Here is a 26002-nt window from a genome sequence, read left to right on the forward strand (position 1 = left end):
ACCCATGCGGGCGGCCACCCCGCCGCCTGCCAGTGCCCGGGGAGAACTGCCTTGGCCCTGCGTGGCCACGGCACGTGGCTGCAGCTCTGCCCCCCTCACCAACATGATGTCCCCTCCAGGTACTGGAGCTCTGGCCAGGTGCTCCACTCGGGTCTCTCTCATGCACTGGCACCTGCCAGACAAGATGGGTACACACCATGCTTGAAGACGCCGATGAGCAGGGATTTATCAGCTTCAGCGTTCCACCAGTCCACTGGGATCTCCACATAGTCAATGTCTGGCAGCAGCACGTCCAGCTCCCTGTGGCAGATGAGGTATGAATGCCCCTCTCCCAGCCTCACCAGACACTGGAGCGCACTGGGAACTGCTGGGCAGGGGTAGGGGGAGACAGGAGCCATCACTTGACAGCTTGGGGACAGCTAATGAATGCAAGGGTGGCCTGGGGCCCCACCATGGCCTGGATTGGACATCTCCCTGGGGTCAGAGAGCTGGAGCCTTGGCTCCACTGCAACTCACTGCAGCCCACTGCCTTCTCCATCCTCTTCCTCCAGTGACGGGGAGGCTGCACAGCCCCTCTTCCCCTCCTGCCTAAGCGACGCCAGAGGCCTGGAGATCCTACCTGATCTGAACAGCATCTCTTGGGGGAAACCACTTCAAACCTACCAGCCCCAAGATTATCATGTCTGGTGGGGTGAGCTGCAACATCCCCTCCACACAGACCTGTGCTGATGGAGCTGTGCTGGGGAAGGCAGCAGCCCCTGCTCTAGGAAATTAAGTTCAGCACATCACAGTTCCCTCTGAAGCACCCAGAGCTGAGTCTTTGCAGGAAGGTCAGGAACTGGCAGCCTCAGTGGCATTAACAGAACCTGTTGCACCCTGTGTCCTCACTGCTGGGAAGGGACTGCAGGTCACAGTGATGGGGCATGCTCTGCTCTGAGGCCTGGCGCTGGGAACTGGGCACAGCCTCTGCAGGTTCCCACTTTGGATTAAATGTCAATTTGTCAGGTAGCACATGGAGACATTTTCCTGCAGGGTGTCCCCGAGTGTCCTCACCACCCCCAGGCTGGCACTGCAGCCTCAGAGCTGCCTCAGCAGGGCTGCCACGGCCGGGGTCCCTGCTGCCATCTAAGGATGAAGTTTTGCCTGAGCAAGACCTGGGGATTTGACCACAGGGTCTGACTCGCCCGGTGCCGCGGTGAGCCCAGACGTGGCTGGGCTGGATGGCTGTGGCAGTGCTTGAGCACTTTGCAGGGGTTCACCGTGAGGTGCCTACCTGGCAGGGGTCCCCTCAAAGGCTTTGTCCGCGGCCTCCCCCAGCACTTCAGCCTTCAGGTAGTAGAGCATTCGCACCCGCAGCAGAACCCTGTCCCGGGGCAGCAGAGAGGAATGCACGCTAGCATGCAGGTGCTCAGACGCCAGCCGAGGACCTGGCCCGACGACCCTCACCAGAGCATTTGCAGGGGGAAGCTCCAAGGGTCAGCAAGGCCAGGGAAACGTCCTCAGCACCATGTTCCCCCACATGGGAGGATCCACTTTCTCAAAGCAGGACGGGCACCAGCCACGTAGTGTCACACCACAGTGCCCAGCCCCGAGATCTGCTGGAGCCCTGTGGCCGGAGGTTCGCTGCTCAGGACACAGCTCCCGTCAGCTGGAGGAGCATCTGAGAGCGGTCCAGCAGCTGGAGCACAGTGATCCTGCTCAGGCTGTGAGCACTCTGCAGCTCCCTCCCACCCTCCCCACGCTAAAGGCCCTCAGCCATGGTCTCCACAGACTTCTGCACTCACTTGTTGCAGTGCTGTTTGAGGTGCTTCTTGTAGCTGTCATCATGCAGGACGACCTCAGGGTTGCAGGTGGCGAGCCAGTCCGCGTTCTTGATCTCGGGAAGCAGCATCTGGTTCTTCGTCTTCTTCCCCTTCCTGCCTCTGGGCACCGGTGCTGACAAGCCTGTAACAGCAAGCGGCAGCCAGTGAGCACCATGGGCACCATGGGCTGGGCTGGGCACCACTGCGAGGCATTTCTGGTGCTGCAGTGCCCAGGCAGGGCAGCAGAGCCGGGGAGATGGAGGAGGCCGTGCAAAGCTCCTGGCTGCCAGTCGGCGAGCCAGGGTGGGGGGAGTACACAGGGTAAACGCAGAGCATGGGAGGCTCTGTCTCCAGGAAAAACTTGGGGACCACCACAGACACTGAATTGCTGTGAGTTCTCAGTGCAATGCTGAGCCCAAAGGATAACATGGCCCCTTGGAGCACAAAAATAGAATATAGAAGCACAGAAGGGACCTTGGTCCTGGGCATGGCTTACTGAGACACTACAGCCAGCTCTGAAGTTCACCCTATGAGGACAACACAGGCATTTGGGACAAGAGTTCAAACAAGAGGCTCCCAAAAGATCAAAGACCAGAAGATAATCCTGATGATCTGATCTGTAAGTTGTTTCCTATTCCGTGCATCAGGAGGAGGGCTGTGTGGGAACCAGGTCACTGCAGGGGGCATTGACACTTAGATAAGGCAAAGATAATGAAGGGAAAAGGAACACAATCCGATCTGGCTGACAAAGATAAAATGAGATCTGGTGGTCAGACCTGCGAATTAAACACATTTTCAACCTTGAAACTCCTGGCAGAGTCACTATTGCTTGGAGTCTTCCAAGAGGGATGACCTGCCTCCCTGGGCAGCCCCTTCCGAGGCAGGGTCCTGCAGACATCCTCCTGCCTATGTGTGCGAAGGGCAATGAAGTGCCTCAGCAGCCCTGTTCCACTCATCTGGTCTTGCGACACCAAGGAAGAAAAGAGAGCGTCATCGTGTCCTCAACACCTGCATAAAGTTTGCAGGTCCACAACAGGACAAGGGCTCCAGCCCAGGTGGCTGCTGGAGGCCTGAAGTGGGCACCAGGGCTCCTGCCCCCAGCACCGAACTGGCCTGATGAACTCTGGGCAAATGCTGCTTCTTCAGCAGCTTGGCCTCTTCCAGGACAGAAGGCAGGACGGGGCTGGATCAGAGCACTGAGCTGCCCGCGCGCTTTGCTCGCCCCTCACAGTCGTGCTGATACAGGATTGAGAAGGAACAGCCCCAGGACGCACTAGCAAGGGCTGGAGGTTGCTGTTGCCTTCTGCACATCAGGGAGGCCTGGAGCATGTCTCACCTGGTCAGCTCTCTGCAAACACAAGTGGTACCTCCAGCTCCTTGGCCAGCCACAGCAGGACTCGCCGTGTGGCTGCTCCGCACCGGAGGGCTCTGCTCTCCTCCAGCTCCTGAGGTTAGGCTAGATGGTTTCATTGTTCCTCTGGCCAAGACCACATGGAGGTTTCACAGGTGGGAAAAGCCTTTCTGAAGAGCTGGTGGAGAAGATCCTGGTTGCTTCCTTCTGTTAAATATCCAATTTTAGTGCTGCTCTTGCACTAAAGCATTCCTGACCCTTCACTGAAACCACAGCTTGTTTGTTACTTGGCAATATCTAAATCAAGCCCATTCGTATCAGCCAATGTGTTTCTTACTCTAGCTCTGCTCCCTGCAGGGCTCTCAAGCCCAGTCCAAGCACCGCTCTGGGCAGGGCTGAGTGGTGAGGGCAGGAGGCCGCACTGCCAGAGTGGCTCGTGCTGTGGGAGGTGATTGGAGTAACTTCAGGAAGCCACTGAAGGCCACGTGCTCAGACCTCACACTGTAAAGCCAGTCAGACACTTCCAGACAGAAGGCAATGGCAATGTCACGTTTTAAGCACCAAGTAACACACAGCATGCTCCTGCAGCCCAGCAACAGCACCACTCCAGAACAGCCTTCCCTGTGCTCCACCACCTCGGAACTGGAGCCCCAGGTTTCAGCCTGGCTCCCTGATGCCAAAAGCAGGCTGGGGAGTCCCAGCCTCCTCTCTACTCACCTTGTGCCACAGATCACAAGTGCAGGATGAGGAGCACGCAGCCGTGGGGCTCTGACTGCCCCAAGGGAGTGCCGTGGCCTCCCGCAGCCGGCCTGCCCAGCCGAACTCACCTGTCCTGAAAGCCGCAGGATGCAGGCACTGTGCTGCTAGGTCAGCGCAGAGTCCTCTGACAGCACAGGCAGTGACCATGTGCCCCAGGCCACAACCTTCCAGCTGATCCAAGGAGCCAGCACTGGCTCTGTCTTTGCATCATTAAAGACAAAAGCCACTGTGGCTGCACGATGCCATTTGCATGGTGGGCTCTATTTGCTGTGCTGCTCCAGCCCCAAGGGATGCCTACAGAGAGCAGACGCTGCACTGCAGCCAGGGGGGCGAATCTGCGGTGCCCCACTGCCCAGGCAGAGCCAGAGACAGTGGGAGAGCAGGACTGGGGGAGGCTCTGGGTGGCCCCTGCCTGAAGCTGAGGATACACTGGAAACCTCCATCCAACAGAATGCAGATACAATTACAAATTGGACATGTGGTGTGATATGCAGACCTCACATATGCTGGAAAATAAGCGTATGAGTCCTCTGAACAGAAAGGGCACAGCCAAACCTGAGATAAAGGGTCCTGCTAGATGGAGTGAGAGAAAGCAGCAGCATTTGAGCAGGATTCTGCATTGCAGTGGTCTCAGGACAAACCAATGCTTTATCTCTGCCCATCAGGACAGGCACTGCAGACCAGTGTGCCTGGGACAAGAACCACCATGAGAGAACACACGGGCTGGCAGCCTGGGCTGAGATGGCTGCACAGACCATGCCACCAGCTTCTCTGGCGCAGCCACGAGTGCTGTGCCAGGCGATCTCAGCTGGTGGCGTTAGGGCTGGGGCTGCCAACAGGCATGGGTAGGGTCCCTGCGCAATGATCCACACCACGTCCTGCGATGCCCTGGTAAACAGCCAGGCACGTCTACGCTCTGAGTGGAATAAGCACCCAACGTGTTCATATGGTCACCAGTGCCCCACCAGCTCACTGCCTGGCGTCTCCCCGCGCAGGGGAACCCTGACAGTATTCACAGACCAGAGAAAACTTAGCAGCGCCCACTTGAGAGCAGGATAGCATCTCTGCTCCCACCACAAGGCGCTCTCTGCACCAGCCATGGCACTAGGAGCCAGGAAACAGCCTCCCCGACTCAGCCAGCCCCCATTGCTGGCTCTGGGGGACAGTGTGGATCAGCCCCATGGCAGCCACCCTCTCTGTACAGAGAGTCGCGGTGCTCAAGCACAACAGCTTGCTAGCTGTTTCAATCAGCTCTGCTTTGACTTCTGCAGCCTCGGTCCCGTAGGCTGGCACAGCGGCGACAGGTACAGGTGCAATGGCAGAGAGAACACGCAATACCTGAGTGATTCTGCAGAGCCTGGTTCTGGCCGTCCTTCGTTGGCGTGATGAGATCCCAGATAAAACTCTTAATCTTCTCATCCCCCTTGTAGTGTTTGACACAATAGACGAGCAAGGCCCGACAAATCATCTCCATGTCCTTCTCATTCAGGTGCCACTTGAACCGCCCGTGGGTCAGGATATCTTTCCAGCGTCCCCAGCTGGAACAGCAGGAACACAGACAGAGTAAACACTCTGTGCAACTAGAGACCTCACCGGCACCTCTCTCCAGGCGCTTGCTCAGGGGCACAGCCCTGCCAGCTCCCCTGGATAGGGGTCTTCTGCCCCCATGTTATGGGAGCAGAGAGGTTTGCCCAGGACTGAGCAGGGCAGAGGCAGGAGCAGACTCTGGAAACACTGACTGCCAGCTCATGCTTTGCCCCCCTAACTCTCCTTCCATCCCAAATGTTCGCTGAGGTCCCAGGTCCCACCAGGGAGGTCACTGCTGGAAGGAGGGGACACTGCAAGCAGGACGGACAGAAAGTGGCTGGGGCAGCCAGTGGCCCATGCGCGCACTGGGGCAGCTGGGGGCTGTGGCCGTGCTCTCTGGGAGGGGGCGAGACTCACCCGAATATGAGCAGGTTCTTCTCCACGCGGAAGCACTCAGCCCGCAGGTACCGCCGTGTCTTCTCGTTGAAGCGCCTCGAGCGCGTGGGTCGCTCGTCTGAGTCACTGTCCAGCTCAGAGAACTCCATCAGCTCGTCCTCTTCAAAGGAGTTGTAGTGTTTGGTTTGCTTCCGCACCCGGGGCCTGTCAATGACCAGGCTCTCCTATGAGGGATGGAGAGGAGAACGCACTCAGCTATGGGCAGAAGCACCTGCCTTCCACCAGGGCACAGTACATCCTCTTCTCCACACTGCCACCCTGCTCTGCTCACGCCTCTGGTTCCCATTACCTTCCCACTGGGATACCTGTTCCAAATTATATGCGTGTGGCTCTGCCCACACACACGAGACAATTCCTGGCCAGCACAGAATTCAGGCTGAATGATGGCAGGCTGGAAATCAGGCCCTCTGGGTTCAAAGTGCTGACAACCAGCAGCTGACTCAGCTCTGAATCACACTCCCGGCCCTCCCAGCGCCGAGCACTGTGCTGGAGGTGGTGTAATTTCTGTGGCATAGGGGATAGGTGAGCTGAAGAGGAAAGGCAGCTTCCAAGAAGGTGCAGGGGGGAACAATATGAAATTAAACAGTGCATACCTAACTCCTCTCCTTCCCCCCACCCTGCCGAATGAATCCGTGTCACCTAAATCTGCCTGGATTTCAAGTACATGGGGCACATCCCCCCCCGTGTTCTCCCTGCTAGAGCAGTGAGCTGTGCGGAACCGCGGGGCCTCCCTCTTGCTGATGTCTAACATCATCTCCACAGTGTTGCTGCCTTAGCTGGAATTTCGGGCTCTGGGGCTGCAATGAAGCCGGCTGAAGCACCTGATGCTCAATGGAGGAGCTGGGAGGAGAGGCCCGGGTTGCGTCCGAGCCCATGGGCTCAGCAGGGCCAGCAGAGGGATGGGACCCCATCTGTCTACTCCTGCCTCCCAACAGGCAGTCACCGCCCCTGCCAGCTCCATCTCAGAGCTCCTTTCGTGGGCAGAGCAGGCTGGGGCCGAGAGCAGGGATGCTGCCCCCAGGAGATGCTCCCCCAAGGCACGTGGGGAACATCCAGCAGCTCTGCTACCAGGCCAGGAGAAGCCAAGCACCGGCTCGCCAGAGCTCCAGCTGCTGTGTTGGCCCACAGCCGCTGCTGGGAAGGAGCCAATTTGCCAGTGCGGGCAAGAGGTGAGACTCTGGGAGCATCCATTTACAGTCTGCAACCCGCTCATCCAGACACAGTGACGGGCCTGCCAGACCCACTTCGCTTTACTCCTTGTTCCCATCCCCGAAGGCAGGACAGCAGGGCTGCAAATGCTGACGGAGGAAGGAGTGGCACAACTCAAGCCTGTCCTCACTTGCTCCATCCGGCCAGGAGAAGTGCTGGGCATCTCCCTTCATCCCTATTCGTGTTCAGCTTTTAGAGAGATTTGTTTCTAAAGCAACGGCTGGATATTGAGCCTGGCCCATGCAGTCTTTGAACAACCCCCTGGCTCGGCTGAATGCAGCTATTCTTCAACTGGATACCAACAGGCAGCAGGAGGGAGCATTTGACACTAAGGGCAGGGGGAAGTACTGGAGGAGTTGCCCAAGCTGGAGCTCCTCTCCCGACACCCCTTCCGCTGTCAGGGCCAAACCCTGCTGACCTGGATGACCTTGCTTGCACCCTCCTGCTCAGAGGAGATGAGAAGTTGAGCAAGAGGGAGCATCAGCAGACACTGTGCAGGGCTGTGTCCATTCCCTGAGGCACTGAGCCCCAGGCAGCCCCTTCCCCAGCCTGCTCTAGCCTAAGAGAGAGCTCTCAGATGCAAGCCAGACCAAGCATACACACACAGCAATGCTCTGACAAACCCCAGTGCCACAGCCACAATATTCAGCCTCCCTGCAACCTGCCTTCGTCTGTGAGTGCAAATGAGGTGGGGAAGGCGCACAGCACCTCACAGCCCCCCACAGTATTGAAGCATTCACCAGAAAGAGACATTCCTTCTGCCAAGAGGTGCTGCCTCCCAGCCAGCACCCTCTGCCTGCTCCAGCCCAGCCAGTACGCTGCTCCCAATACAGCATCAGGGCCCAGCACTGGGTCAGCAAGGGCCCCCAGTTCCAGTGGTGCCCTCATATCCATGAAGCTGGTGAGAGGCTGGGACCAGTGTGCCTGACACAAGCTACTTGACCAGCAGCGCCTCAGCACCGTCATGCCACTGCAGCTCCTCAAAATCCTCCCATGCTGCTGCTGAAATCCACACATTAAACATTATGAACAAATCACAACAGAAGCATAGCTATTACGGTTATTACCTTGGCATTAAACAGGACCATGTCATGCACGACCGATTCCAGGGGCCTGCCTGCTCTGATGTTACCTGCTCTCCACCAGCCTCAGGTAATTGCAAGTCCACTTTGCTTCTAGGTCAATAAATTGCTGGACTTGCTGCTGGGTTGAAGGCTCCCTGAATGGGCCCACGGGGGCTGTGGCCCTGCAAAGGGCCTGGAGGGCCACCTGGGGAGAGGAGAGGGAGCCCGGGCCAGTGGGCAGCGTTGCACACAGCACAGCTTCCTCTCTGCCCACTGCCAGGAGAGCCAGGGCGCCCTGCCGAGCTTCATGGCGACAAACACCACTTCCTTAGCCATCAAGACCTGGGGTGGTGGGAGCCAGGGGGCTGCAGTGAAATGAATGTTCCCAGCACTGCAAGCTCCAGGGCTTGAAGGGCTGGAGTATACAAACTCATGTCAGTTTGCTTGGCCTCCTGCAGAGCTGCCAGGCCAAATGCTCCCCTCTGCCCAGGGTGCCAGGGCTCATGTGGACGTGGGTTTGGGCTGGGGAATGGCTATGCAGCTTCCTCTGAGTGTGGTGAGAGCCCTGCTCCCCCCACCAATCCCCAGCCACAGCAAGAGCTGGCACTTGGACCCCTTTGTGCCCTGCCAGGGCACGCGGCAGCTTGGCCCTGGTGTGCCTTGAGCTGATGAAGGTCTCTGGGTTTGGTGAGACAGCCAGGGAGCTGGGAGATCAGAGCTGGCATCTGGAGGGCAGCATGGGACCGTCCTGGCACTGCTCCACGCTGGAGCCCTAGCCCCAGCTGTCCAGGCTGCCAGCATTCAACCTGGCTGGCAGCAGGAGGGGCACCATGCCTGCCTGCGCCGTGGGGAACAGGCACAGCTCCAGCTCACACACAGGCAGTCACCCCAGTCTGCTGGGTTCACAGGCACACCATTGCACTGGCTGTTTCATCCTGTCCTCCCCTCACACGCTGCCAGCACCAACTGTCACCCCTTAGCCAGGCTTGGGAGTAGCTGGGAGCACAGACTGAGCACCCTGAAATACCAGGTAGACACAGCCCAACATGCAGCTAAAGTAATTGGGGCTTCGGCCAGCGCTCATGGGTCAGTCTTCCCTTGCAGTAATCCCTGATGCCTAACACATATACCTTCACGAGCCCAGTGGAAGCATGCAGCTCCTGCCCGGAGACCGCACCACGCGGTGTCAGATCAGTCATGGGGAACATGGGCCATGAGCTGGATCCTACCTTTTCGTTCTTGGCGTCTGTATCAAGCTCTGCTATCTTGGCCCACTTTTGCCAGAAGTTGGGGTCATCTAAGGAAATGTCAGTTCTGTTTCCTGATGCTACAAAGCTGGCCTGGGAGGGAAAGAAAAGGAGTGAACAGGGTGCAACCCACCATCCAGATGTGCATTCCCCCACACAGAGATCCCCAGCACATCTGTCTGCAGCAGACAGTCTTGCCGCCATGGGGTGTCACAACCCATGCTGACACATGCCAGAGGGCTCTTTGTTGCTTAAGGGAGCTAAACCCCTCTCTTCTGCAGTCCTGCCTGACCCATTGGAAAGAGAGCCTGGGCTGTGCCACCCTCCAGAGGAGGAGGGAGAGATGGCCCCTGGTGCCCCCAGCAGACACCAGCCACGAGCATGGCACAGAGCTGGCTCCTCAGGCCCTCTCCCGTGGGTATGTCAGGGCCCCATGGCGCACAGCTTCCCATGGCACAGCAGCACCCAGCCAGCAGCCGGTTCCCACCACCACCCCGGGGCTCTCCCTGCAGAGCCAGGTCCCATGACAGCAGCAGAGCGAGGCTGGAGACAGAGAGGGGCTGCGCTGCAAGAAGGCTGTGCTGAAGGTACTGCAACTCCTTCCCACACCACCAGCAGCCCAGGTCTCCACCTGCATTTCCGCTCAGCAAAGCACCACACCGAGGCAGCATCAGTGTCCGGAAGGGCAGGGGAGGTGACTGACTCCGGATCAAATAAGCTCCACCCATGAACAGAAGCTCAGTCCAGTTCAGGACTGGGTCTCACCCAGGATTTGAACTCATCCATCCTCCCCAAAGTGAGGCCTGACCCTGCCCACAGCAGCCCTGGGCAGAGGGTCTAGCTCTGGGATGGCCTGCTGCCAAGGCAAGGAGTCGTCAGCCCATCAGAAGAGCAAGCCCTCCACCATGCAGTGCCCTGACTGGGACACAAGAGCAGCTCTGCATCCATCCATGCTGCCGTCCTGGTGTCAGAGCACACCCGGGCACTGCCCAGCACTTGGCTCTGCCTTCCCACCATCTCACCAGCCGGAGCCAGCTTCAAAGGGAAAGTGGAAACTGGCAGCTGAACCCTCCCAGCAGCCTCACATCACCTGCCCAGGCTGGTGGCCCCTTCCTCAATGCTCTGCTGACCACCAGTGAGGCAGGAGACCATGCTGCTGCCGTGCCCCAGCAAGGTCTCACTCCTGGGCACAGTGGGACAGGCAGTAGAGCTTGGCCTCCATGCGGACATGTCTCAACACACAGGTAAGAGGTCAGCCCACCACTACTGCCCTGCCTGGTCCCAGCAGGTCCCCCACCACCCCAGGAGGAGTCCCCCTTCCCTCCTGATGGAGCACAGCACACCTTGGCAAAGGTGGAGCCCTTCCCCTCAGACTGGATCGTGATGGTCTGTGTCCTGCGCTGGAGGATCTGATCAATGTCTTCCTCACAGAACTTTGATCCTTCATCCTCCTCGTCCATGAGAGCACCGTAGGCACCCGGCTCTTCCCTCTGCCCCAGGAGGGAGGGCAGAGATGCCCCAAGCCACCCCAGATCTCCTGCTGCTACAGCAAAGAGGTCACTTCAAAATGCTGGCTGAGGGACTGTCAGGAATTCCAGTCCATGTGACCCAGACACAGCACCACATGTGGTCCCCAGCCCCATGGCAGCGCAGGGAGAGCCTGGTCCCCCGCACTCGCATTGATGCTGTTTGGCCTGGCAGGCTGGGAAGGAGCCAATTTACCAGGCTCCCCCTCCCCAGAAGACTGCTCAGGTCCCTGCTCCAACCTGGCAGTGACTTGCGGGGGAAGGAGGAGAGCTCTCCCGCAGTGCCTCCTGCCTAGCCCCACTCTGACAGCCAACCTACCCCATTGGTGCTGCCCTTGCGGTTGATGTCCTGCAGCACAGCCTTATCCAGGCCCAGCTTCAGGCTGGCCTTGTCAAACATCTCCCGCTCGTAGGAGTTCCTGGTGATGAGGCGATAGACTTTCACCGCCTTGCTCTGCCCGATCCGGTGGCAGCGAGCTTGAGCCTGGGAGTGCAGAGGGCACAGCGTCAAGTACAGCGAGCCCAGCAGGATGGGGACCATGGCTTGTGACACCCCACACCAGCACCCACCACTCACCCACCTGAGCCACAGACAGCTCCCACCCACCAGAGCACCCTCATTGAGTGCCTGTAGCTGATGCGGCAGGGCTCTGCTGGTTAGCGTCAGGCCTGCACGGTTGTGCAGCAGGGATCAGAGACCCCTGCACCCCTGGGCAAGGACGTGGGGCTCAGGCTGGAGCCTTGGCTCTCTGCAGATGGGAGACACCCAATACTTCACCCCCTCCAACACCAGGTATGGACAAAGCATTGCCTGATATGTGGCCCATCTGTGCTTTTAGAGCCACACCGTGATCTCCCATGATGTGTCCCCTCTGCCTGACCTCCTGTCGGCTCTCCCAGCACAGCACCCCATGCCCAGTACAGATGAGCGCTGCCCATCCCTCCCCAGCTGGCACCAGTGACGAGAGCTGAGCTGCAGGGCCTCCTGGCATCCTGTCCCAGCCCGGCCCAGCCTGTTACCTGGAGGTCGTTCTGTGGGTTCCAGTCCGAATCAAAGATGATGCAGGTGTCAGCAGCGGTGAGGTTGATGCCCAGCCCGCCTGCCCGTGTGCACAGGAGAAAGACGAAGCGATCTGAGTCGGGCTTGCAGAAGCGGTCGATGGCAGCTTGGCGCAGGTTCCCACGCACCCGCCCGTCAATGCGCTCGTAGGTGTACCTGCTCCGAGAGGGGAAGAGGCAAGAGCAGGGTCACAGCAGGGCCTGAACTGGCTGTGGCTTACAGGCCCCTTCTTTGCTCCTTCCCCTGGGCTGTGTGTGGGCACGCGGGCAGCCGGGACTTACTGGCAGGACCTGTGCATGGGTGGAGGCTCAGGCCCCATCAGCTTGTGTGCACTGTGGTTTTTCCCAAAAGTCATTCCTCTTATGATGGCAAAATCATCATGACCCCATGTGCAGTGCATGGATATGGGGCTCATGGTAACCAGGACCAAGGGAAGGGCCTATTTCCATTTGGTCACTCCTAGGACTAGCCCTGGGCAACGCAGAATGGACTGGTCAGAGCTGCCCAGCTCTGGGTCTCTGTACCCACCAGCAGTAGCATGTAACTTGAATCCTTTGGTAGGTAGGCACAGAATGACCAAATCCCCACCCTGGGCTGTTTTCACTCTATGTACAGTGCAGGATGGAGGTGATGTGAAGGAGCACTGGCAAATGCTGAAGCCTGTACTAACCGCCTCTGAATGAGATAGTCTTCCAGGATGTCAAGGCAGCGCACCATCTGGGAGAAGATGAGCACCTTGTGCCCACCGGCAATCAGCTTGGGAAGCAGCTTATCAATGAGCACCAGCTTCCCGGCTGCCTGGATCATTGCTTGCAGCTGGAAGTCTGGTGCCTCCGGGCTGTGCGTTTTACGGAAGTCTTCCAGGATCTTCTCCTCCGCCCCTGCCAGGTGAGAAGAGATGTGAGCTCTTGGCGAGGCTGGCAGTGCAGCTGCCCCCAGCCTCCCATCCAGGGCAACAGCAAGCCACCACACAAGGAACAGAACCTATGCAGTTGATCAGATCTAGGGAGGTTGCCTAGAGATGTCCAGAAGCCCCTCCACTCCTGTGACTCTACTTCTTCAGGGCTTGCACCAGCTCTTGGCAGAACAAGCCAGGCTGGAATTTGGAGAGGGTCCTGCACCAGAACACCCCCAAACACAGCAAGCCTCGCAAGACCCTGAGGTGCCCACCAGCAAGCACCACTTATGGGGAGCTGGGCTGCCCATGAGGGCAACAAGGCAGATCACTGCATCCTGTGCTGGGCCTGGGTGCACAATCACACTGGCAGCAGATGGCCACGAGGGCCTGAGCTGGCTCCCAAGCTGGGTGAGCTCTGCAGGTAGTGACCAGTAAATGTCCTCCCCACACCTCCTGTGCACAGCCCTCACCGTTGATGAGATACGGGTGATTGCAGCACTTCCGCAGCTCCATCATGGTGTTGATGAGGTTGGGCATGTTGTGCTGGTTGGCACCCTTGGAGAGGAAGGAGAAGTTCTTCTCCAGGATAGCCCGGTAGTATTTCTTCTGGATATTGGTCAGCTCCACCTCAATGATGGTCTCCTGCTTGGGTGCCAGATTCTTTTCCACATCATCCTTCAGCCGTCGCAGCATCATGGGCTTCAGGATGGACTGCAGCTTCTTCACCTGCCAGAGCAAGCGCAGAGATTCACTGTCCTCCCTGCATGACAAGCACACGGTGACAACAGCGGAGGGGCCTGCAATGCTAGAGCCTCCCCAGGATGGAAACCCACTACAAATGGCCCTGAAGCAGCTGCTCTGCTGACAGCCAGGACAACTTCAGGGTCTGGCTTCCGTGGGACAGCCATGTGAGTGACCAGCCCTGGGCCATGAACTCCACATGCTTCTGCCGGCAGCCTTGGGTAAATGTCTCTGCTGCAGGAGGAGAGCTGAGAGCTTTGATGGCAGCTGAGATGATGGTTGCTCCATGTGCCCGTGCCTGCTCCCTCAGAATGGTGATCTCTGTGCAATCTTCCACTTAAGCCAAACAGTCAAACGGCAGCGAGACAGCCCAGGGGACTGAGGGGCTTTCCACGACCCATGCACAAGGGGAACTTTGGAGGACAGCTCCCCAGGGGAACCCAACATGGGCGACTGACACAGGGACTTACTGATCTCCTCACTCCCCCTACGTTCCTGCTGGTCTCAGGGACGGACCGGGTGGGGAAGCCGTGTGGGCTGCGCTGCCCAGGCATGCAAGGGGCAGAAGGGAGCTAGGTGAGGAGCAGACCACTGCCTTGGCACAGGCTGGTCTCCTCTCTCCAAAGCAGCGCTGGAGGCTCTGTCACGACTTTGCTTCTCCTGGCATGAGCAGTCCTATCCACTTCCATGAAGCACATGTCTGAGTGCATGCCTGGCTTGGTGACCATGCGTCACAGTGGCCTGTACTAACAGTCACTAGCGTCACTCTTCTAGGTACCTGTTCCTCTGTTTTCAGGTCTCCAAACTCCTCCAGGAAGGCTGTCTCTGAGGGGAACTGCTGTGGCTCCAGGAAATTCAGGAGGCTGAAGAGCTCCTCCACCGAGTTCTGCAGGGGGGTCCCTGTCAGCAGCACCTTGTGCTCCTGGGTATACACAGAAAACAGGTTGAGGGCTCAGACCCATTGGCTGGGTCCAAGGGGTCCCAGGAGCACAATGCTCCTTGTCTACCAGCCTCAGGAACACTCTGGGTAGCCTGGGTGCACACAAGCTCCCTGAAAGGCTCCCCTGGCTCTGGTGCCAGCCTTCACCCAGCCACTGCCACGCAACACTGCCTTGTGGCTCCCATGACGCTTCCCTGGACATGTCCCAGCCCAGCTCTGTGCAGCAACAACAGTCAAAAATGAGAATCCCACACTGCCGCCGGGCTTCAGCCCTACCCTAGCACAGGACCCTCAGGCAGGGCTGTGCTGGCAGCAGACAAGGATGCTGACAGAGCCCAAGCCCCTGTGCACCTGGGGGCTGGATGTCCCTCTTTGGGGCTCAGGAAGAACAAGAGGGAAGATGGCCCAGAGCCATGTGATACCGAGGGGCATCAGGGACCTGCTGCTACGGCCAGCATGAGCAGGATGCTCCAAAATCAGCAGGGGCTTGCATGACTCTGTCAAGTGTGCACTGGGAACAAGGAGGAGCTTTTATTAGAGGTTCACCACATAGGTACACGTGCAATAAAAGGAGATGGTTCCAGACAAGCCCCCAAGACCTGGGGCTGTGACGAGCGGACAACCCCTCAAGGAGAACGCACTGCCATGTGCTGACACCACAGGGTCTGGCTTCAGGCACCACTGGGTGCTGCCTCCTGGGGCAAACCCCAGCAGCACCAGAGACTTGGGTGCTTGCTCGGGCTAATCCTCCTGCCCAGCCTAATGCAGGGAACATCCCCGAGTCACCAGCTATGAAAGAAGGGCAGTTGTAAGGTGGGAGGCTCCCACAGGACTTGTACAAAGGAAGTTGATGGTTACAAAGGGGGGCCAGCAACAATCCCACTTTGCCCCAGGCTGATCACAATCCAGCAGGGACCTGCACAAGACACAAGGTCACGGAGAAACAGCAGGGTCTTTGGGAACTGGAGACATAAGACTAATAATTTTTGGAGGCCTGGCCCAGCTACAGGTGAGTGTGATGGATGCTGGGTAGGGCTGGGAGATCCAAGAGGCCTGATGGCCCTCGGTCCAGCAAACAGCAACGCTGCCTTTCCCAGGGCTGGAAAGGAGCCGGACGTCCAAATTAATTTCGCAGAGCAGCTTGCTGATCCCTTTTTCACCATGCACATACCTGCACCCCCATCCCTGGCACAGACTGGTCCCATGTTTGCAAAGCAGTAAGAAACCAGCTTGAACACCGCAGCCCTGCTCACTGCAGGGTGCAAGGCACACCAAGGCCAGAGGATGCTGCACATGGATGGTCAGCAACCGCCTCCGTGCGCTGCAGCAGCCCAAGCTGCGCTGCAAGGCCAGGTAGTCCTCTGCCAGGGAGTGCACACAGATGAGAAGGCATGGGGAGATATGGCCTGCTGTGGGTTAATAGCAAAAGGAATTTGTGATGGCTGCAGGGCACCAGTGCCCCATCCATCAAAGGGCCCTCCATTACTGGCACTGCTTCAGGGACCTGATGGGTCCTGGGTGGTTTTCCCTCTGACAGGGAGCTCTCAGCTCTGGCACTGGGCCTGAGCAGCTGGCAGGGGCATCTGACTGCTAGGTATGGACATCTCTGGCCCCCCTTGCTCTCACATGAACCCGGGCAGGACATGCTCACCAGGGCCATGAGCTTCAGCCCCTCCAGGAGCTTGCAGTTCCTGTTCTTCAGGCGATGTGCCTCGTCAATGACCACACAGCGCCACTGGATCTTCTTCAGCTCTGGGCAGTCAGCAAGGATCATCTCAAAGGTGGTGATAACCACCTGGAACTTGAAGATCCCAGGGAGAGGGTTACCCTAGGGAGACATAAACCATATGCAGTGCTTGACTCCTGCAGGGAGGCAGGACACTGTCAGACATCCTGTCAACATATCAGTGTTAGCATCTGGATCCTAGCTGAGATTTCCCCAGATTCATCTCTCTCAAGCAGCAGGCAGGTTCCTGCAAGCCTTCTCGCTGGCCACAGGCTGCGTCTCTCCAAACCAGACACTGCTTCAGGGCAGACAAACAGGCCTGGACAAGAACTGCGGCTGGGGCTCTGCTGCATTTTCCCCTTTCTGCATGAGTTGGGCCTGTTCTTCACTCACACTCAGCGCACCCTGAGCCCATGCCAGCAAAGCGATCTTAACAGATCACCCGTCCCTCTCCAGATAAACCACAAGCTCCACATGCAGCTCAGTGCTTCCCAAGTAAAGGAAGCCAGGGCTGGGGGATGCATCCTGGGACTGTTGCGTGTGTCAGTTACCTGTGTGTCCCTGTACACCATCTCGTACTGCTGGATCATCTGCCGGCTGATCTGGCTGCCATGGTACACAATGGCATTCATCTCTGTCCAGGTGCGGAACTCCCTCTCCCAGTTGGTGATGGTGGAGAGAGGTGCGATGATGAGGAAGGGGCCATGGATGCCCATCAGGAATATTTCTGAGAGGAAGGTGATTGACTGGATTGTCTTCCCCAGCCCCATCTCGTCAGCCAGGATGCAGTTCTTTCTGCAAAGATGGACAGGGGGGTGTGAACATGGCTCCCAGGGACAGGAACCACCCTGTCGCCAGCTCCTCAATGGAATGTCAGGCACATCACCTCCACCCACCTCTCTGACCCCGTAGTGTGGAGTGTGGGGGAACATGGGTACAGTGGCTCAAACCGGTCTGGGTAAGCCAGACCATCCAGTTTCTTGCAAGACGATGGACTCGAAGTTAGTGTGAAAGATGCTGTCCTTTGGGCGCACACTAGCCAGTGAAAGATGCAGCTGATGGCCTGCTGTGGCTGAGAACAGCCATACTCCTGCACTCCTGCTGCAGGAATGGGTCACCAGTAGCCTGGCCAATATGAAAAATCAGGTGTATCTTAGACCCACAGGTAAGCCCCATTATCTCCAAGACTCATCCGTATTTACCAGAGAGAAACATTCCTAAAGACTCAGTTGCAAAGCTAAAACAAACACAGGTTTTTTGGCAGCTGCCTGCCAGCTCCAGCACTGAAAGCTCTCAGTGGCTGCTCTGTCAGGCCCCTGTTTGTTAGCTCTGCTCCCCCAGCTCTGCTGTTCCCATGACTGCATGCACGGGGCCCCACTGCCAGCAGGACTCCTTGTGGGAGCAGAGGGCTCAAGCCCCTTCTCACCTGTTATACCAGTTAAAGAGCAGCCAGTTCATTCCCTCCAGCTGATACTCCCGCAGCTGGTTGCTGTTCTTATACTCCCGGGACTTCTCCAGTTTCTGCCAGGACTCAGATGCTGGGCGCTCCTAGGAGGAGAGAGCAGGAGCAAGGTCCATGGAAAGGAAGAGGCTAATGCTCAGTGAGGCCAGACCCTGCTTCTGGGGATGCGCATTGGGACAACACTTCAGAACAGTCATTGACACCTGATTCACAGCAAGGTCTTGGCCTCCAGATCCCACCCTCGGATCCTGCTAACTAACCCACCCGGAGGGGAGGATATGGGGCTTGCACTGCAGCAGCTGGGACAAGAAGGTCAGCACTGCTGGACCTTAGGAAGACACGGACAATCCCTGCCTGCCCAGGGCAGCGAGCTGCCAGCCGGGTACGTTACCTCTGGGTACGTTACCATGTGCTTGATTTCTGGAGGGATTTGGAGGGCTTCAAACTCTTTAATCTTCCCTGGGTCAACATCCTCCTCCAGCTCCCAAGTGCTCTCCTCATAGGGCAGTGAGCACCACTTCACCAGGTAGTGAGTCACCTCCTGCAGCACGGGGAGACAAGCTCAGAGACAGCGCAGGGCTCACGGCCGTTCAGCCCCAGCATGCAGGCACAGACAGCGACTGAGAGTGGGTCACAGGGACAGTCAGTGACCCTCCATTTACCCCTGTGCCAAGGGGTCCCCCGAGGGCTGCACAAGGCTGGGAAGGCCTCAGGGCGCTCAGAGATGACACGTGCTGCACATCGTGGGTCTGGGCCTCCTGCCAAGCCTCCCTTCTTCCCTCCACAGGACAAGCAAGCGATGCAGCCACTCACCTCCCCGGTGTCAGGGTCCTTGGTGTGAGCCACCTCCAGGATTCGATCTACCTCCACGTAGTCTGGGTTGAATAAATCCTCATCAGGCTGCGACAGCAGAGAGTAAAAAGAGAGGTAAATTCAAGGTGGTTCCAGGGTTAAACAGATGGTGGGCACGAGTAAACAGCTATGGGACATCTGTCCCCAGGACGCTGCTAGCTGTGCACAGCACACCAAGTGCCCTGGACGCAGGTACACAACATCTGTCTCTGGGCAGGGAGGACGCAGGAGCCCTGCAGAAGGCAAAGCTCTTGCTTTAGAGGGGCCGCAGGCTCCATGCTGCCCTTGCTGGAAGGCAGGAAAGTCCTCTCCAGCCCATCTGGCCCCAAGGTACAAAGCTCTGTGCTGTGTGCTCCAGCTTACGTGCAGCATCCAGAGCTGTGACTGCCACAGCACAGAGCCACACGTAGCCCTGATGAACTCCACTCCTCTGCAAGAGGTGGCATCTTGTTCTCTGCCTCTCTTTCCCCGCACTTTCAGCTCAGCAGCCACCAGCAGCAACTGCTCATAAGGCAAGGGCTCATCCTCCTGCCAGGAACGCCTGGGGAGGAGTGGGCTTTAGACCAGCAGTGGTCCTTGGACAGAAATGTCTAGGGCTTGGGAAAGAGAAAAAACAGGCTTCTATGTTCATAGCTCTCCAAGCCCCAGTTAGTCACAGGAAAGAGGGTTTGCTCCTTGCTAAATCGCTAGTGGTACAGTGTGTTCCAACACATGTTTTTTCTTTGCGTCCTGGGAAAGACCCCAAACAGACTCAGGAGTGAGAAATTTGACACACCCCCCCAGCTTTCCAACTACATCTGTGGAGAAATTTTCATAGCCTGCTAGCCTGATTTACCCTTGAGGAGATCCAACAACTGTCTCCAGAGAAGCAAGATAAATTATAGAACACCTTTCATATTAAACAAGATTAATCTGCTTAAAGAGCAGAGCGGGCAGGAGTTGCCCCTAAGCCCAAATATTTATAGCTCCCTCTCTCCCATAGCATCTCTGCTCCACCATGAAAGCTCTTCCAGCACCGCACGCTGCCCTCCCTCCCATTGAGCAATGCTTCCAGGGTTGGCAGTGCCTGGCAGGTGATATTTGTCGCCCTGCCCGTACCACTGCCAGTGACACCATGGGTGTTCAGGGCACTGCCATGGCTCCAGCATCCTAACCTGCTCACCCTCTTGCGCTGTGCCTTGGTTCACACCAGCCTGGAAGCTCAGGGTGCCATGCTGCTGCCTGGGCACTGCCACAGTGGCAGCGAGGGGGCACAGGCAGGGCTCTGGGCAGCAACACGGGATCACTAAGCTTCATCAGAGCTCAGGCGGGGCAGGCGCAGCTGCACAGCAAGCCCTGTCTGCTCGCTCCCAGCCCTGAATTTTGGTCCTGGAGCTGCTCCCGCCTTGGCAGGGAGGTGCCAGAGGCAGGGCCCCCCTCCGCCCTGGCGTGCCGGGGTCAGGCACAGTCGCTTTCCACGCTCAGCTCTCACCTCTGTAAAAATATGCTTCATTTGAGCCTGCTTGTTCCGGAAGCGCTTTATCTTCTGGGAGATCCTGGGGTCCTTCTCCAGCTCCTCCAGAGTTGCCCACTTACAGTGGAGGTAGGAGCTGCAGAGGAAAAAGAAATGAACAAAAGGTGACCAGAGAGGCCTTTGGGCCCGATCCCATCCACCACGCAGACCAGCAGGGATCTCCTAGTGACCCAGAGAACACCCAGCCTATGTCTCGCCAAGAGAAACCCCAAACTGGAGGAAGCCATAGCCCAGGTCCAGGCCAAGACTGAGCACTGAGGCTGCAGTGGCTTTCCTGCTTCCCACCACCAGGGCTGGCTCAGGAGGACAGAGGCAGAGAGACAGGGACGCTGGGGCTGCAGCTGGGGCTGGGATGGAGGTGGGAGCACACAGCCCTCACTCCTCCATGCACAGGGCCCACTGCCATGGCACAGAGCACAACGCCACACTTACAAGTTCCTGTACTTGACGTAGAACTCCTCCATCTCAAATGCCAGGCCTCCAGGATGAGCCTGCAACCAATGGAAAGAGAGTCAGTGACAGTCAGAGCCTGTGCAGAAACTGCGGGGCATCCTCTGTGGCCTGGGCACAGACGGGCATCCCCTGCCCGGCCACAGGCTCCAGGCAGGCTGAGCTCCACAGATGGCAAGGAGGGCCAGGCTCTCGGCATGCTGCCTGCCCCGGAGGCTCAGTGGCCCTGGGGAACGTGGTGTGAGACCACCCTTGAGCAAGGGGAAATCAAATAACCTCCTGGGCATCGGCCCAGGTCTGACTCGTCTCCCAGGCCCAGGGCAGGAGAGGCTCCACTTTGATCCCCAACCCAGAAAGGTGCCCATCCGGGCATACCCTGGCAGCACCCTGTGAAGAGCGAGTGCAAGGAATGGCATGGCAGCACCAACTGCTGCTATGTCTCATGTCCCTGCTTGCAGAAGGCAGCCAGGTCTCATCTCTCCTCTGCCCAAGGGACCTCCAGCCACTCACCTCCTTCTGCACCATCCTGGAGGCAAGGATCTTCTCAATGATATTGGCATCATCCTCGGGAGGCTCCTGGGGAGAGGAGAGCAGAGCACTGTTTTCCTGGCTCATCGCGTGGCTGGGCCCCTGGCATGGAATGGCTTCTTGCTCCTCGCCCAGCCCACCAGCTGGGCAGGCAGAGCCAGCACAGCGGGATCTGGCAGAGTTGTGTTTGGGGAACCCTTGCTTGGTGCAAGGGTGCAGGTGCTGCCAGCCCAGCTACACTCACCCTTTGCTTGTGCTCCCCAGGCCAGCAAGGCCACAGCACTGTCAAGTTTAGCTGTGTGGGTCCTTCCAACTAGACCAGGGCAGCCAGAGAGGGTGGCAAGTGTCCCAGAAAGAGGAGGGAGCTTGGGCGTTTCTGCCCCAAGACTCAAGGAAGGAAATACACCAAAACATGCACTCTCCATGCCAGATCTCTGACTTGCCTTGGCATTTATACAACCCTGTAGTGCTGGATGGCCCCAAGGGCCCCAGGAGAGCAGGGAGAGGGGCTGTCGGGCCCTACCACTGGCATCCTCTGTTGCTACCACCTGCCCATGGCCACAGGACACGGGCAACAGCACCTCAGCCCCACCACTGTCCATGCAACTCTTCCTGGCAGGCTCAAAGTGCTGCCTCCTTCCCTCCATAGGCTTCGACTCTGCTGTGAGGAAATCACCCCACAAGGCTGGCCACCCACAGGCTCCCACCCCACTCTCTCATGCTGAACATACGAGCATTGCTGGAGGTGGCCCTAACATTGTCCTGCTCCAGCTCTGAGACGGGCAGGCACAGAGCAAGTGGAGAGGTCAAGGCTCTCCCAGCTGCATGCTGTGGCAGGACCAGCCCCACTGAACGCCAAGGGACAAGAGAGCCAGGCTTGTGCCTGCCTGCACTGTAGCAGGAGAGAGACGGGAAGGTTAAGGGGAGAGGACAGAGTCAAAAATGTGGAGCTTGCTTGAACATTAGAAATATCAGTTCTGCCCTGGCTGGGAGATGGTGTGGCAGCAGGAGGAAGAGCAAAGTGGAGAGCAGAAAGGAGGAGGACTCTGTTCATCTCCTTCAGACGGGGGCAGAATCTGGTCCAAGGCGAAGCAGCTCTGAGATGTCCCTTTGCAGACTAGAAAGACCCCTCCAAGAAAGGCACAGAGCAGGCAGAGGAGGGACAGACGGCCAGGGCATCCCACACCACTCACCCAAAAGGGTCTGGGAAAGCCAAGGCAGTGCTCAGGGCTGCAGCAACCCCTCCATGCCCCAGCCCTCAGCTGACCTGCTTGCCTCAGCACCCTGCCTGTGGTGTGGGGCAGGATGCTGGGCCCAGCACCACAACACAGTGAGCAGGGTAACAGCAGTTCTGTCTGGCCCCTTCAGCTGCAGTCCTGCGGCCCAGAGGGGGATTTCTGCCCTATTTGGGGAGCTCTGCCCCACGCCAGGGTAACATGGCCGAGGGGAGCAGTGCAGTCCCTGTTTCCCCACACCCAGGCATCCAGCCTGGCACTGCTGGGCTCCAGTTTGACTCTGGCCACAAAGGGTTTGTGTGAACACATCCAGGGGCACAGTGCTACCATCGCAGCTGCCTCCAACGCCCCATGGCTGGAGGCTCCCACCCTGACCCACAGCCCAGCTGGCTTACACAGGTCTGTGGCTCATCACTGGCAGCCCTGCACCACCCTAGAGAGCTGCTGAGGAACGTGGACAGGATCCAGGGGACAAAGCTGCAAGTCCAGGCCATGGGGAGAACAGCCCTGAGGACTCAGCACTCCCATCTTGCCCTGCCAGGTCAGCCCCAGGCCCAGCCAATTCTGCTGGCAGGAGCCCAGAGCAGCCACTCAGCAGAGAGCCTTGCTGCTGTCAGGCACCAGCCTTAATAATTCATCTGGAGCTGGACAAATTGAGGTGGAAGTCCAGGACTAAAAGGAGAGCAGGGTGGCAGCATGGACACATGCCAAAGGCAACCCAATCCCACCTGCTGCTTGGAAAATCTCACTTGGAGAGATCACTGCCAGGAGCCCAGCTGGGACATAGCCCCGGGCAGCAGCCAAAGCAGCACCGGCAGCACCTCCCTGGGGTTGTGCGGCAGCCCTCTGGGAGAGCATCACGCCGGGTCTTATTTACCAGCTTAACAACACAGCTGACTAATATCCACACCAAAGCCTTGTGAAGAGGGGACTAGAGAGGGACACAGGAACACTATGAAAACAATTAGTGACCATTATTAATATCTGGCAGCTTTGTTAGTGACTGGAGAGAGGGAATGAGCTGTGGGATCCAACACACAGACCATCAGGAAGGAGCTGCTGGCACCCACCAGTGCTGAACCAGGGGGCAGGGGAGGCAGGGCAGCGAGGCCCAAACTGCAGTGACACCACTTGGTCCCTGCCACGCTGTCCAGATCCCTACCAAGCTGCCCGGCAGATCAGCTTGGCTGGCAGGCAGGACATCTCTACACTACGAAGCACTGACGGAGAGCAGCAATGTGGGCAGAAAACGATGAACTGGCACCTACAAAGTCCCTGGCTGACAGAGCCAGAATAACAGACTAACCTCATGGACAGGAGCTACAGAGACAGGAGCCAAAGGTGGGCACAGGCAATGGGTGGGTCATGCCTTCAGGGACATGTCCAGCTACATGACATGTCCCAGAGGCCTTAGTCTCCAAGCAGGAGGGGGACAGTTGCACCTGAACACCTCTTGCCTATCCTTTTGTGCACTCACAGTCCCTGCAAAGCCAGCCTGCACCCTCCCAGACAGGCACACTCTCATCCCATAATTCTGCTGGGATCCCCCAATTTCCTAAACCTCGTCACCGATACCCTTGGGAGTGTATCCTGTGTGAGGCAGGAGGCCCTGTCACCCCAGTCCCACATCCATGCCTACCTCTGCCTGCCATGCCAGAGTAGAGGCGGAGAGCGCTGAGGTTCGCCCAGCTCCCAGCACAGCTATTGTCTCGCCATCATCATCCACCACCTTGAAATCCAGGTCCTCGTTGTACTTCCTCCTCTTCACTTGCCGTCCTGAGCGGCGTTTCTGTGTATGGGATGAAAATGGCAGTCACTGGGAAGATGGGCAGACCAAGTACCTCCTCCTTGCTTGAGCAGAGGAGAGAAAGCCCCAGGGCTGCCTGATCTCCAGCCCACCCCCTGCCCCAGTGGGATGGAGGTGGTGAGAATAACAAGCAGCCCTTGGAGTTAAACCCATCACTGTGGTGCCGAGGTCTCCATCAGTGCCTGACTCACACAGCCCCATCAGCCCTTGAGACCTGAAGCAGACGAGCCCTGTGGAGACAGGCGCAGATCCCCAGCCCTGCAGGGCCGACCTGCCCCCCCCGTGTGGTGCCAGGAAAGGGCAGCCAACAGGAGCCCTGGAGGGGCCAGGGTCTACCAGCCACACTGCTGAAAGTGCTCTCTGATTGCTGCACCTTGGGGCCCAGCTCTTCTCCCACTCAGAGGCAGTTGGGCTTTGCCCCACCAGCAGCCAGCTGAGGGCTTCAGACATACCTGGCTGTCGGCCGACTCCGCAGACTCCTCTGGGCTCTGCGCGGATGGGCTCAGGAGATCCTGATCCAAATCCAAACTGTCCACTGGTATCTCATTTTTCCTCTTTCCTTTCTTCTTCTTTTCCACAGGGGTGTCCTTGCTGCCAAGACAGACTGACAGTTAGATCTTGTCCTAGGGATCCCAGGGGAGAGCCAGCAGGCACCCACACAGGGCTCTGGTCCCAGTGGATCACCCAGAGGCAGCTCAAGGCACCGGGGACCTCCCTCAGCATGGGGATCCTGAATCAGTGATGCTCATTAATCACCATCAAGTGTTTCTCCATCCAATTACCGTACACTGGGATGAAGGGGTCCACCTGCCCTGGCCTGGTGTGTGGCAGAAAGGGGCTGGGGGCTCCCACCAGCCAGGGGAACAGCTCCACAGGGGCTGCAGGAGATGGGGTTCAGCTCACAGCCAGCCCTCACTGCTCCTTTGGCATGGGGAGCCCAGATGTGTGAGGTCAGGACACTCTGGATAGTGGCTCAGGCATGGCAATGGGCTGGGAGGAACCAGGCCAGCCTTTTCCCTCCAGGCAGGGTGACCCCTTCCTCGGACTGTGAAGTCTCCAGTGAAGGCAGGTCCTGCACCAGGGCATGGCAGCCTCTGCCCCAGCTGGGAGACCAAGACAGGGACCTATGCCCAGCACAGGCACAAGTTGGATCTCCCCACTGCCAACCCCAGCAGGCCAGGACAATGAGGTGCCTGTTCCAAGCAGAGCACTCACAAACACAGAAGTCAGGAATACAGCTCCAGAGGCAACCCATGTCTTGGCACCCTGGAGACAAACCTTCTAGCCCAGCCTGAGAAGCACCAGCCATCCTGCCAGCCACCTCCCACATGTGCCGCAGAGCCCTGCCAGACCCCAGTAAACCTTCACACCAGCATTGACGCAGAAGCTGCTCCAGCTCATGGTTTGTCTTTCCTGAGCCACAGCACCGAGTTCCCTCCCGAGATGGCAGCTGAGCAGAGCCTGGACTGTGCCTTCGGCCAGAGGGAGTTAAGCCCCGTGATTGGCATGAACATGGGGAGGATGCAGGTCCCAACAGCCCACCATGACAGTCACTGCCGCCTCCAAGGGCTGCCGGGAGGCTTTGTCCCACCAGGCAACTGTACTCCGTGCTCAAGTCGTGGCTGGGATTTGAGCCCTGCTCCCCATGAATCCCACCACCTTCCTGCAAACATAAAACGTGCGAAGACACAGCCCAGCCCTGTGGCATGCTCTTGGGGTCAGGGCCCCCGTCCCCTGTGGCAGTCAGCCCCCATGACCTGCCTGCGCAAGGGAACATGCCCAGGAAGCACCAGGGTAAGAAACAACCACTCCTAACGTGCCTGTCCATCCTTACCCTCTGCAAGGAACA

General features: G+C 58.2%; 1 protein-coding gene across 1 annotated transcript in view; it reads right to left on the minus strand.

The window, feature by feature from the left end:
* The window catches only part of CHD6 (chromodomain helicase DNA binding protein 6), a 59890-nt gene that overhangs the window by 17992 nt on the left and 15896 nt on the right, over positions 1-26002 (minus strand). Inside the window, exons 3-24 of the mRNA XM_035893350.1 lie at positions 24606-24744; positions 23986-24135; positions 21094-21159; positions 20566-20624; positions 20092-20209; positions 18582-18668; positions 18175-18309; positions 17733-17854; positions 16858-17101; positions 16232-16408; positions 14419-14562; positions 13370-13625; positions 12672-12882; positions 11962-12157; positions 11244-11425; positions 10759-10903; positions 9398-9508; positions 5857-6059; positions 5251-5450; positions 1785-1944; positions 1274-1363; positions 197-300 (exon numbers count right to left, since the gene is read on the minus strand). Coding sequence (XP_035749243.1) covers positions 197-300; positions 1274-1363; positions 1785-1944; positions 5251-5450; positions 5857-6059; positions 9398-9508; positions 10759-10903; positions 11244-11425; positions 11962-12157; positions 12672-12882; positions 13370-13625; positions 14419-14562; positions 16232-16408; positions 16858-17101; positions 17733-17854; positions 18175-18309; positions 18582-18668; positions 20092-20209; positions 20566-20624; positions 21094-21159; positions 23986-24135; positions 24606-24744 — 3299 coding nt within the window. The remainder of the gene's footprint in view (positions 1-196; positions 301-1273; positions 1364-1784; positions 1945-5250; positions 5451-5856; positions 6060-9397; positions 9509-10758; positions 10904-11243; positions 11426-11961; positions 12158-12671; positions 12883-13369; positions 13626-14418; positions 14563-16231; positions 16409-16857; positions 17102-17732; positions 17855-18174; positions 18310-18581; positions 18669-20091; positions 20210-20565; positions 20625-21093; positions 21160-23985; positions 24136-24605; positions 24745-26002) is intronic.

This window comes from Egretta garzetta, unplaced genomic scaffold, assembly GCF_000687185.1.
Source record: "Egretta garzetta isolate BGI_Z169 unplaced genomic scaffold, ASM68718v1 scaffold440, whole genome shotgun sequence".
NCBI classification, from domain to species: domain Eukaryota; kingdom Metazoa; phylum Chordata; class Aves; order Pelecaniformes; family Ardeidae; genus Egretta; species Egretta garzetta.